This window comes from Thermobia domestica, chromosome 4 (genome assembly GCF_964235325.1).
Source record: "Thermobia domestica chromosome 4, izTheDome1.hap1.1, whole genome shotgun sequence".
Lineage (NCBI taxonomy): Eukaryota > Metazoa > Arthropoda > Insecta > Zygentoma > Lepismatidae > Thermobia > Thermobia domestica.
The window spans coordinates 324,797,522-324,811,518 of NC_137457.1; the positions used below are offsets into that span (position 1 = coordinate 324,797,522).

The window sequence follows — 13,997 nt, forward strand, 5'->3', positions numbered from 1 at the left end:
ACCAAGAGAATTGAAATACATAAAAGATGATATAAAGTTTTTGAGAGAGGTTAAAAATATGCTAATTTGTAAATCTTATTATTCTGTAGATGAGTATATAGGTGAATAATTCTTTATTATTTCTGAAGGCAATAAAACTTAGTACGTAGATATATTTTAACCATTAGATTAAATAACACATCTTTATTTTTTCCTTCTTTTATTGTAAAAAAATTTAGTTTTATATCGTATGCTTATAGTTTATTTGTATGTGTTTATTAACTCTGTATTTAACCAATGTATTATTGTGAAATGACATGTTCTATACCATATGTACAAATTTGTGTACTCTGTATGGTCAAATGAACGCAAATAAATCAAATCAAATCAAATCAAATACCTACGGGTTTAATTTTATGACCACCATAGACTTCTAACAACATTTTGGTAGGCCTAACCTTAGATTGTTGATTTACAAGTTTAAATTCGCTTATTGGAAGCACGTTGACTTCTGCACCTGTGTCCAACTTAAATGTGATCTGTTTATCTTCCACCTGAATGGTTTCTTCCCATTCTTGACTTGCTGACATTACAGCATTAATGTGAGATATTGACACTTCTGATAAATACAATATATCACTTGTGTCCTTCGTTTCCGCTACTTGTCCCTGTAAGCACTGGACTTGTTTAGCCTTGCACTTCACTGCAAAATGATTAAACTGTTGACATTTTCTGCACTGTTTACCGAACGCTGGGCACTGCGCTTTCTTATGTACTGTATTGCACTTCTTACACTTGTACTCATTATTATAAAAACGCGGGTTCCTTGCACTTTGTTCTTTACACTTATTTTTGTCCTCTCCCGTTGTCCATTCTTTTCCTGGCGGAGCTGATGACTTTTTCCCACTTGCAATTTTTCTTCGTACTTCACTAACTTGTTTGTTCTGTATTGTATCTGCTTGTTGTCTGCTCAATTCCGCTGCACGTCCTATTTCAATAGCCTTATCTAGTGACAGTTCCCCTGCACGCAACATTCTTTCCTGTAATATCTTATCACGTATTCCTAACACAATACGATCTCTTATTACACTGTCTGTTTGGTCACCAAATTCACACGTCTTAACAAGTTTCTTTAAATCGGTAACGAATGAGTCAAACGATTCTCCTTCATCTTGCACACGGGAGTTAAGAACATAACGTTCTACGACCACGTTTTTCTGAGGATTGAAGTAAGTTTCAAAAGTTTGAACAACTACCTCGTATTTCGTTTTGTCTTCATTACTTATCTCAAAAGTGTTGTAAATTACTACAGCTTCTTCACCAACTACGTTCAGTAATATGGCAAAGTTGGTGGCACTGGGCTTTAAATCTTGGCCGCTTGCAATCATATAAATATCAAAATTTTGTTTGAATTTTCTCCAACTCCCACACAAATTACTGGTAAGGCAACGTTCCTTCGGGACTTTAGCTGACTGCATTTTTGGCTAGATGACTGCATTTTTGGCTAGATGACAGTCTTACTGTTAAAAAATAACCGACTACCATGTATCGTTTGCTACGATCATTAATTAATACACTTAGGTGTATTTGACAAGAACGTATTTATTACTAATTTCTAATTCACTCTACAGCGAACACATTCTACATCACATGAGCTCCCGTGCTGTCACAGACTATATCGTAATACACACTGTCAATGCGGCCAGAACCACTTGACAACTATTAAATCCATTAGAATTTTCACTATTTTTAAACGACTCAAAATTATTTTTATCTTTTTTCTGTCAGTATCACTATCAGTAACTGCACCTTAATCTACATGATCATTAGTAATATGTTCTCACTTTTAAACGTCTCAAAATTCTTTTCCTTCTCTTTTTTCTAACACTATCATCATCAGTAACTGCACTTTAATCTATATGATCATTGGTAATACTTTATCTATTTTTAAAGGTCGCAAAATTATTTCTCTTCTCTCCTTCCTATTATTATCATCATGAGTAAGTGCACATTAATCTATATGATCATGTGTAATACTTTCTTTATTTTTGAACGTCTCAACATTCTTCTTCTTTTTCCTATCAATATAACCATCAGTAAATGCACCTTAATCTACATAATCATTGGCAACAATTTCTCTATTTTTAAACGTTTCAAAATACTTTCTCTTCCCTTCTTCCTATAAATATCATCATCAATAACTGTACTTTAATGTATATGATCATTGGTAATACTTTCTCATTTTTAAACGTCTCAAAATTATTTTTCTTTTTATTTTCTATCACCATCATAATCAGTACAAGCACTTTAATCTATATGATTATTCATAATACTTTATCTATCCTTAAACGTCACAAAATACTTTCTCTTCCCTTTTTCCTATGAATATCATGATCAATAACTGCACTTTAAAGTATATGAACATTGGTAATACTTTCTCTATTTTTAAAGGTCTCAAAATTCTTTCTCTTCTGTTTTTATATCAGTATCACTATCAGTAACAGAACTTTAATCTAAATGATCATTGGTAATAAATTCTCTATTTTTAAACGTATCAAAATATTTTATCTTCTCTTTTTCCTATCAGTATCACCATTAGTAACTGCACTTTTACCTATATGATCATTTGTAATACTTTCTCTATTCTTGAACGTCACAAGATTCTTTTCCTTTTTTCCTATGAATAGAACCATTAATAACTGCACCTTAATCTACATGATCATTGGTAATAATTTCTCTATTTTTAAAGGTCTCAAATTGTTTTATCTTCTTTTCTTCCTATCAGTATCACCATCAGTAACTAAACTTTTATCTATATGGTTATTGATAATACTTTCTCTATTTTTAAACATTTCAATACATTTTTTCTTCTCTTTGTCCTATCAGTATCGTCATCAGTAGGTGCACTTTAATCTATACGATCATTGGTAATACTTTCTCATTTTTAAACGTCTCAAAATACTTTTTATTTTCTATCACATCATAACCAGAGCAGCACTTTAATCTATATGATCAATGGTAATAGTTTCTCTATTTTTAAACGTCCCAAAATTTTTTCTCTTCTCCTTTTCCTATTAGAATCACCATCAGTAACTTCACCTTAATCTATATGATCATTGGTAATACTTTCTCATATTTAAGCGTCTCAAAATTCTTCTTTTTTTGCTATCACCATCATATTCAATAACAGCACTTTAATCTATATGATTATTGATAATGCCCTCTTTATTTTTAAACATCGCAAAATACTTTCTCTTCCCTTTTCCTATAAATATCCTCATCAATAACTGCACTTTAACGTATATGATCATTGGTAATACTTTCTCTTTTTTAAACATCTCAAAATTCTTTTTCGTTTTATTTTCTATCACCATCATAATCAGTAGCAGCCTTTATTCTATATGATCATTGATAATACTTTCTCTGTCCTTAAAGGTCTCAAATTTTTTCTCTTCTGTTTTTCCTATCAGTATTGCTACCAGTAACAGCAGTCTAATCTATATGATCATTGGAAATAATTTCTCTATTTTTAAACGTCTCAAAATACTTTCTCTTCCCTTTTTCCTATAAATATCATCATCAATAACTGAACTTTAATGTATATGATCATTGGTAATACTTTCTCATTTTTAAACGTCTCAAAATTCTTTTTCTTTTTATTTTCTATCACCATCATAATCAGTAGCAGCACCTTAATCTATATGATCATTGATAATACTTTCTCTATTCTTAAACGTCACAAAATCCTTTCTCTTCTATTTTTCCTCTCAGTATCGCTATCAGTAACAGCACTTTAATGTATATGATCATTGGTAATAATTTCTCTATTGTAAAACGTCTCAAAATCTTTTCTCCTCTCTTTTTCGTTTCAGTAGCATCATCAGTATCTGAACTTTAATCTATATGATGATTTGTAATACTTTCTCTATTTTTAAAAGTCTCAAAATTCTTTTCGTCCTTTTCCTACCAATATCACTATCAGTAACTGCACCTTAATCTATATGATCATTGGTAATACTTTCTCATTTTTAAACGTCTCCCGTGACGTCTGGGACTCGCTTCTTGGCTCACCTGCATTAGTCGCGGAGCCAGACCTTAAATAGAACAGAAGATTTCCGCTTTGGGGGAGGTGGAATTGCAGCTAGGATTTGAGCTGGACGAGAGTCTGATTCAGAAGAGGGAATCTCGGCAACGGTTCAAGACGAGCTGACGATTATACACTTTGAGAGAACAAGTAGCCGAGCCTCTGGACTGTGGTCTATATCATCTAGAGGTGATAGCTCTGCGCCCAGACGTCATAATGAAGGTATTCCCATGACTCTCCAAATATGCTTCGCAACCCCTGTCTCTCTTTTTTAGAAAATAATCTTGTTAATTCCTTACTGTAAACCTATGCTATTAGATCAGAGGACAGCCACTGGATCCCAGTACCTGTCATCTGGAGCTAAACTCATTTCTTCTGACGGCTAGTGGTGCAAGAAGAGTTCCTGCCGATTTTTTCTCACTCTTAAACATCCTCTTCATTGTAGAGATCTGATTTTCTGGCTTTGCTAGTTCTCTTAATGCATGTTTCTAGTGTTTTTTAGTTCCTTACTTGTTTTCTAGTTTTTCGCCTTTCTCTTATTTTTGTGCATGATTTTCTTTTCTCTAGTTGGCCAATAGCTGTTGTATTGAGCAGGCATTTCGGTGCTCAGCCTTGGCTGGATCTCTTTCAGGAGAGTAGCAGACGCACCCCGATCGATACAGGTTCTTGGGCGTATCTCTTGCAACGGACGGATGATTTCACCAGAATGGAGGCCGATTAGCTATTTTTCTGTTGAGTTTATGAGTAGTTCACTACTTATGCAGCGTGGCATCTTTTTGCCGAGTCTACGCAAGGTTTATTGCAAGGAGGAATAGACGTTACCCCAAGCAGAACCTAGCTAAGGGCGTAGTGCTGTATGAGGAGGGTTTTACTCCATTGTGAATGCTCCTTTGGTGTGTGTCTCTTTTTCGAGTGAAAAGTACTACTCTAGCGTTGAGGCCTGTTGGTCGAGTCCGCACCGGAGTACGTTGCGGTCAGATGGAATTTCTGACCAATCTGAATTCCTCGTTTACGGGCGAAGTTAAGCTTGAGTCCGAGAGGTTCTCCTCAAGTAAAAAGTAGCTCACCCACGTTTCTTTTGTTTCTCGAGCAAGATGTTTGGGTCGTGGCTAAATGTTCTTTCCCATTAGGTTTGAAGATTTGTTTTCTACGAGTGTTTGTAGATTCTATTCCCGTAAGCTTATATAACTATTCTTTTCCCGGCGATACTCTTACACTTATATTTGATTATTACCATTTTTAATATTAATGTGATGTGTAATTGTGTGTCCAAGATTTTAGAGTTTCTGTGTCTATGTCGCGATATTTATATGAAGAATTAGGTGTGCCTGTTGAGGAAATTTTAGATGATAGTAATACGGTATATTTTGAACCTGCCCCTGTTTATCCCCAAAGGCTGCGAAAGTTACACATCTCATCACTGTAAACCGTCATGAATTTAATCAAGGTATTGTATATTGCCGTGTGAGTTGATTTATTACGTTGGAACCCGTTTTGTGCAATACCTATTATATTACAGTTTTCAAGGTACAGTCTGTCTGAAAATAAATGTACATCTTGTCTCAAAAAGGTTGAGCGCTTTCCTTATTGCTGTTTTGAGGCAAAAGTTTTCTAAGTCCAACTTCGGGTATCTTCAGAAAAAAACTAAACTACATTCGAACCTCCAAGCCAGAATTTGCAATCAGGAAAAATTTTGCAAATGTGTTTTTTCTTCTTTCAAATATAATTAATAAGACTTGCTACCAAGTGTAGAAAAAAGTAACATTGATTGAAATACTTAATGATACAATATTTCGAAACCTTGTATTAATGTCATCAACATGATTGTCTGTCATGTAGCTCTCCATACGAAAAGAAACCTTTAGACACGTAAAGAAATCTTCCCATATGTAAAAGAATGCTCAAAGTTAAGACATAGAAAGTAATTCTCGCCTGAGTACTAAAATAAGTAAAAGTAGAACGAAAACAGCGTTTGCACTGCATATAAATATCATTTTCTTGATTGCCCGATAGTTATACATCGCTAAAAGCATGTAACGAGGAGTGCGTGTGTTAGCTGATTGGTAAGACGTTGGATTTCAAACCGTAAGTTTGTGAGTTCAATTCCCATCTGGGTCAATGCTTTTTTATGAAATTCTATTTTCCGCAATACATTAAAAATATATAAAATAATTACATACGTGTTCACAGAACGTCGGTATTTTATGAGAATATTAAATACAAGCTAAGAAAATCGTTTAATAGCAATAAATAATGTAGTGTATCTATTTGTCATACAAATGTTACTTCTATATATTATTACAGCATATCATTTACATTCGTGAATATCAGTATATTCCTGCGGATAGAGAACTATTCTTTATTCAGTTGAATGCACACTCTTAGGTTCGAGACTTCTGGAACAAAGTACAAACTTCTTACAAATAGAAAGAAGAAAGAATTAAGAATGACTTTTTACTCAACTCTCTGCAAAGTCTTACAAGCTTGTCCCTATACGGAATTCATTTGGAATGTATTGTCTCTTTCAATGCTGAAGCTGTATTAGACGTGAACCTACAACTTGATATTGGGATCCGAATTACATGAGTTTCCAGCAAGTGGTAATACCTTGTGGACAAGGCTAAAAAGGAGTGTGCTTTAGACTGGGAAATGCATACTCGATTTCCACTGCCGTTATTTCCTGTATTGTATATTGGAATTAATTATCGTAGGCTTTCCAATGCTCCTATATTTCCTATTTTTCCTATATGTTTGCGCCTCTTCCTATAAACTCCTATATTTCCTAAATTTTAACGAAACCTCCTATATTTTGCTGGTATGGCTATTTCCACTTGTGAAAATAGCGTAAAGAAATAAGGTGTGAATGGTTGGAGGGCCATTTTTCTCCACAATAGGGTGGTTGAAAGGAGACTCATCTTTGTTTCGTCCTTTCCTGCACATTGCCTAAAGATAATTACAGCAAACCATATACAGTTAGCGCAAAAAGTATTCATACACCTACAAAATGGAACAAAAATAAACTAGTTTCGTCATATTCATTAAAAAGTTCTTTGCAGTGGGGATTTTAATACTTATAAATAATTTATTAAGATGTATCCATACTTTTTGCACTAATTCTAGGCAAATAATTGTAGAATATGTTACACATCGTTAAATCTTACCTTAAAAGCGCCAACTGCAGAATTTTTACGTTTTAGATTTTATTTTACATTTAAGATAATTGTTCCAGGAAGGTTGCAGCGGTATTTCTGCGTCTTCTCCGTAGCGTTCTCAGTATTCCATTGTCATTTCTGCATTTTCTATACTAAGAAACACTTATAAAATTTTTCAACGGGATAATTAACCATTTAGTTATATTTAGAGTAGAATGTATGTTCATATAACATTTGGTGTAATTTGCATGTGCCTTTTTTATTTTTACCTATTGAATAAGTTAAAGGTTCCTTTTTCACAGCTTCACGAAACCTATATTTTTTCGTCGTCATTTTTTATATTTTTTTTATTAGCATTAGAAAGCCTGTTATCGCTACAAATAAGTTCTTAATTGCGTAACAGTTTCGATTGAACATCATGTGATCAAACATTAACGGGTTTTCGAGGAAATATGAATATTGTGTGTTCCAGGTGCTGTGTTTGTTACTTGTGTTTAGTAGGCTACTTCTATCTTTAATGTACGAAAGTTCTTGTTACATATGCAAATTTTAACTTTGAGTTCATAAAGATGACGTTGATAACGTAATTTTATAAGTGTATAAATCACAGACCAAATATGGACACATTCTGTATATGTGCTTCATAGTGAACGGATGGAAAGAAATTTATTCGTTGTGTGTAAATAAGTTTTCACATTTTACGAAAATGCTTTCTCTCAAAGTTTAATTACGTAAACTATTAGACTATGTTGTAATTCCATACGATATTGGACAATTTGGTCGCAAGTGTACGGAATATCTTTTATCTGCTTTGATGGAACATATAATAATATCGACAGAGATTAAGTATTTAGATATTAGATAATTTTGTAAATTTACATACATACACCTATACTTATTTTCATGCATGTATTTAAAATTACAAACGGAGTTGGTGCCAGTCTGTTTGCCAAGCCTCAGGTAAATCCATTTATACTCTTGAATTTCTAAACAATATACATGTTTGACAGTAAAATATTTTGTATTCCACGATGTATTTTACACGATACAGTTTGGAAATGTGTCTTCAAGTATAAAATATTTTACAATGGAAAACATATTTTGTTTTACGAATTTAAGAGATGAAAATTTATTTACATAGAGGCTTGGCAAACATATTGCGACGTAAGTAGCATTTGAATCCACCAGAAGATAGTGGAATTCCTTGCTACAAGTAGCATAAAATCCTCCAAAGCATGCAAGAATTTCTTGGTAGAACCAGCAGATCATCGACCAAAACATGCTATAAATTCTTTCTAAAACTAGCATGAAATCTACTATAACGTGCTAGAATTTCTTGATGCTACCAGCTTTATAAATCCACCAAATCATGCAAGAATTTCTTTTAGAACCTCCATTAAATGCAGAGAAACATGCTACAATTTCTTGATAGAACCAAAATGAAATCCAACATTTTATGCTAGAATTTCTTGCTACAACTAGCATATAAATCCACCATACCATGCTAAGATTTCTTGCTGGAGTCGACCAAAGATCCATCAAATAATGCTGGATGACCCAACAACACATGGTTCAAGCTGTCCCAAATACAAGGATAAATGTTGGACCTTATTGCTAGTCCACCAAAAAATTGCTGCTAGATACGGTGGAAATCTTTTGCTGGAAAAACTGCAGTTCATGGTGGACCTTCTATAAGTTTCCAGCAGAAATTTCAACCTGGAAACACTGGTGAATTTGTCTACTTTTTACTTTGAACATCTTTATTTTTCTTCCTTTTTCATTTGTATCTAATGAAAAAGTAAGTTCGTGTACTTTGTGATTTTGATATTTGCAATTGTAATAATAGCAACTGGATTTACTACTACTTTTCTTTTGAGATACAGTCTAAGAGTTTTTTTTTTTTTTTTTAGAGGAACTAACTATTGGAAAAAATGTTTTATTAGAAGTATAATCTCTTTAGTCAGTGGAGATAATGGTCAGAATGGTTCAGATTGGTTTATAGTGGGTCAGTGTGGTCCATATTGGGTCAAGGGGTCACGTCGGGTGGTGGGCCATCGTGAGTCACAGTGATTCGTGGGTCAGTGTTGTATGGATCGCGGTGTGTGGTGGGTGTGTTGTGGATCAAGTTTTCATTGATCCGGCATCTCTGATTAACATAGTAAAGAGAAGAGTTTCCGCAGATACACATCGGCAATTTTGCACATAAGTAGTACCCCACCAGATAGCTTTAAATCTGAAATGGTTCACGGTATCACTTCATACAACTCGTGATAGAGGGATTTGTCTGATTAGCTAAATTAAGACCTTAATAATTTATCCTTCTGCAAGGGAGTCTTTCATCGTTTTCGTGGAGAAATCGGAAGAGTACGTGCCTAATAAACATAATGTTGAAGGTTCGTGTCTACCTGGGCGTATTTTCTTTTTCTTTTTTTAGTTTTCTAGACTCACCTCAACATAAACAAATCACCCTTATGGGCACCCATATGATAATTTACCTGGTCGTCCACATGTTTCAACCGAAGCGGAAGATGCGAGATTATTAAACGAAGCTCAGATAGACCCACTAAGGACGTCTAGACAGATAAGCAAAGCTTCACAGTTTCCTGGCAGTAAGCATACAGCTCTACGAAGGATTCACATGCTAGGTTACGTGACCGTGTTGCTGCCATGAAGGAAAAACTCTCAGACGAACACAAAATTTACCGTCTCGCGTTTGCACATGCAAATGTGGGTCGCAACTGGAAAAACATAGTTTTCTCAGATGAATCCATATTCACAACATCAAATGAGGGACGCTGTTTTATGTATCGTTCGGGAGGCACCCGATATGACCCTGGATATGTGGTTGCTTGCAATCGCAATGGCCATGTGTCTATTTCATATTGGAGTTGGATTTCCAGTCGTGGAGCAGAACAGCTTCTCCGAATTGAAGGATATCTGAACAGTGCTCAGTACTTAGAAATTATGAGTAATATCATGGTGCCATCTCTACGAGTATTTCAGCCTGATGGTGTAATTCAGTTCCAGCAAGACCAGTCGCCAATACATACTTCCCGTGTGGTTCAGGAATGGTTCGCATGGCAAACTGAGATTGATTAAATTCACTGAACGCCTCTTGGAGCAGAACTCAATCCCATGGAAAGTATGTGGGCAGAGGTGAAGCGTACTCTAAGGGGCAGTTGGCCTGAGGCAGATCCACCAAGAACTCGGGATGACCTGTGGCATCTTGTTTTCGAGGCATGGCTTGAGGTAGGCAAAGGAGATATATTTGTCACCCATTTAATAGATTCCATGCCCAGAAGAATGGAGCCTGTAATAAATTCAGAAGGTTCTTGGACAAAATATTAATGTTCCCGCCTTAACTCCCGGAAACCCGTAATTTTCAGAGCTACCCTAAACGATTCTGAAAATATTTCTAGAAATAAACCACTCCATGTATCTGATTTTTTGAGAAATTCTACTAACAAAATAATAATAAAAATAATTCGCTGCACGCTTTGAGCTCAAGACCTCATCATTGAGAAGGCCGTACTCTACCAGTGAGTTAACATGAACACAAAAACCCAATGTGAAGAAACACGAGTTTCAACTTCCCGTGTTCGATGACAATGATGCCCATATACGTTACAAATGTTGTATTCAACTTGGGGTATTCCGCAACACACACCTACACAAAGCGAAAGAGAGAGAGAGATGAATATACAAAAGCATATCAATGTATTCGTAATATTACAAACATTCGCTAATACGACTTTGATGTTGAAATGCTGATTTAGTAACAGTTATCTAGCAGTCTCGTTGTATAAGTTTTTTAAATGTAATTTACTAGCTTGCAGTATCTTATTTCATAACAAAAACCAGAAATCGTAAATAGTGCGAATAAACTTCATGACATAATTTCTTTCTAAATCTTTCGTAAAATGATAAAATCTAACAAACACAAAAAGATGACATAAATAAAATTAAGCTGGATTGCTTTTTAGAATACAATATATCACGTCGCTACTTAGTTTTGAACTCAGTTCCTTAACAATTGCTTTTGAGGTTTGTTCCAGTAATGACAATTTTCCTTATTTATTCCATCGAAACAGTTTCCTCCGCTAGTTTTGCCTGCTATTCTTACACTCTCTTCCATGAATAGTTGATTTCGAATGCTTTAGAGTTGTACGTCCCTATAAGCAACGAAGCTATTAGACGGGATCTACAGATTAACGGGGAACCCGAACCACATGAGCTTGCGCCAGAAATGGAACCTGGGTCTCGCACGCCACACTCGCGTCGCGCTAACCGCTTAGCTGTCAAGGAGAACTCTTCCGTGAATAGTTCGTGAACACATATGACAAAATGTTATAACTGTTAGTGAAAGACAAATAGGAGGACTCGAACAGATTTACTATTGAACTGACCTTTTAGGCAGACGTGCAGGAGGTACTTAAATAATAATTTTAATTTCTGAAGACATGCGCTTATAGAGCAAGTTCAAATTATAATGTAAGTTTAATTGGTAAGTGTATGAATTAATCGAGTAAGAAGACAATAACTTACACTGCTCCCACGAGAAAGCTACATGTATTGAGTATACCCTGTCCTTGCTTAAGAAGCCAGAAGATACATAAGCAATCATTATTTTTTCTTGATTTCTTGTTATAAACAGTTAATTGAACCGATTTGATCTAATAAAATCATCGAGCAATCATTCGGTAGATTGGTTTACGCAAGTGTTTTTGTAAGATTGCGTCTCTTAATTTTTGCCGAATTTTCAAATGTAGTTTGGTGCTTACATATTAGTTCCGAACCAGTCATTAAAATATTTTGCAATATTATATTTAAAAAAATCATATCAGCTAAGCTTTCGAAGGATAACTCTGAACTTTTTTTGTAACCAATTCAGTCTAAATTATTATGTACTTTTATATCTGTGGAAATTAACTGGAATATTTTATAGGAATTTAATGAATAAATTGTGCAGGTTATTTTTCGTTCGAGAACAGCATTACTCTTATTTGAAAATTACAATTTACAAGTTATGTAGGCGAGGAATTCATCGTCGGTAATATAGTATATATACAAAGTTATTTAAGTTGTTTCTCATTATTGTGATATGTATTGGATAAAATTCGAAATGAACTTATGATGTGAGAACCATATGTTGTACTCTTTGCTCTCACCAATTGGACAACGTTTATTTAATTTTAATAAGACCAATATTTTCCCATTTCCCAGCTTTCGTAAACGCGCGTTGAAATATTCTAATAAATGGTTTGTCGAACTTGATACATAAGGCAAAATTATCTTATTCATTATATGTGAACGATACAGACGCAGAGACCAACAAATATAATCTAATTCGGTGTGCATACCTCAACTATTGTGATAGAATTTTCTCCATGAAAATGTAAGGTTACTTCCTTTTTTTTTTTTTTTTTTTTTTTTTTTTTTTTTGCAAAACTAAACCATAATTAATTTTTATAATTTATTATCGATTTACAACAACCTGAGGAGAGTTCTCCTCTTCAACAACTATTTGTCATTTGCTTCCAGCATCTCCAACAGTTACATACTGAAACTCTGGCATTGGGTTCTCTGATTTCAGAGTTACATTTTTTTCATCAGATCTGCAATTAAGAACACTAACCAGCGATTTGTCTGTAATAACACTATTGGTAAGAGAGTCTTCACCACCAATATCTGGCATCAATAAATACTTCAATCTTCCGTCTGCGATGATATCTTGGAATTTCAATGTTCCGTCACTACATAAGGTTACTTTCCCAATCTTCAGTTACTGACCCACTAGTATTTATAATTACCGAACCAAGAATTTCTTCCCGGGATATTAGTTTTAGAGAATCTGTATTGACGGCTTCAGTAGATACCGGAGGAATGTCTGTTGCGTTGATCACCGTGAAAACGCGAGAAATATTTTCCTGAGGCATAGTCACCCACAGAAAAGAAGACACGTTCGACAGACTCATATACTGTGTTGTTGAAAGTTTTTTCGAATTTTTGTCAGGAACGGTAGGAATGCTTAAAGCATATACAGAAGCATCGTTTGACTGGTTTATGTCCACTTTTAGTTCTCTATTATTCAGTCTTTCAGAAGAAATATTCGATTTAGATTCCGGTTCCGATTCTTTCATAAATTTGTCACTACTATTCCCAGCGCATTCACTAAATTGAACCGCTGAAATGTTACTCAAGGTATGCTCATCTTCAGCGTTTAGTAGCGTCAGATTACTTCTCCAATCTAATTTCACTGAAGTAGTTTCGACGTCACTTTTGTCTCGATCGGATATATAAACCACGTTCGATGCATAACAGCGATGCTGCCGTAACGACGCTTTGTGTCGAAAGCTTCTTTGGCATTTGTGGCACTTGTAGGGTTTCAGTCCACGATGGATTCCAACATGAACATCCAGAGTCACTTTCTGTTTGAATCTCTTGTTGCAAACTTCACACGCAAATTGTTTTGAGTCCTGGTGAGTAAGTGCGTGCCGACTGAGTGTTTGTTTCTCCCTGGAAATAAAAGAAAGATATTAAAATTCAAGTAAACTCAGCAAATCAACATAAGATTAGACATACCGAACATGAGGTTAGTCACATCTCTACAACTAGCATTAGTCCATCTTTATCGCTATAATGTAGTACGTAACTACATAAACCAACACCACTTATGCATGAACATGGCACTTAAGGGGCCCCATTACGGCGAAATTAAAGTACAGCCAACTTTACAGTAATTATATGATAACTTCAAATTGATAAAAGATAATCAGAAAATG

The 13,997-nt window shown here is 34.7% G+C and overlaps 2 protein-coding genes across 6 annotated transcripts in view; one reads left to right on the forward strand and one right to left on the reverse strand.

The window, feature by feature from the left end:
• Positions 1 to 13,997, forward strand: part of LOC145684416 (uncharacterized) — a 270,639-nt gene that overhangs the window by 72,171 nt on the left and 184,471 nt on the right. The window lies entirely within an intron of this gene.
• The window catches only part of LOC145684419 (uncharacterized), a 44,518-nt gene continuing 43,198 nt past the window's right edge, over positions 12,678 to 13,997 (reverse strand). Inside the window, exon 6 of the mRNA XM_081756765.1 lies at positions 12,678 to 13,731. Within this exon, the coding sequence (XP_081612891.1) occupies positions 12,969 to 13,731 (763 nt within the window). The 3' untranslated portion in view covers positions 12,678 to 12,968. The remainder of the gene's footprint in view (positions 13,732 to 13,997) is intronic.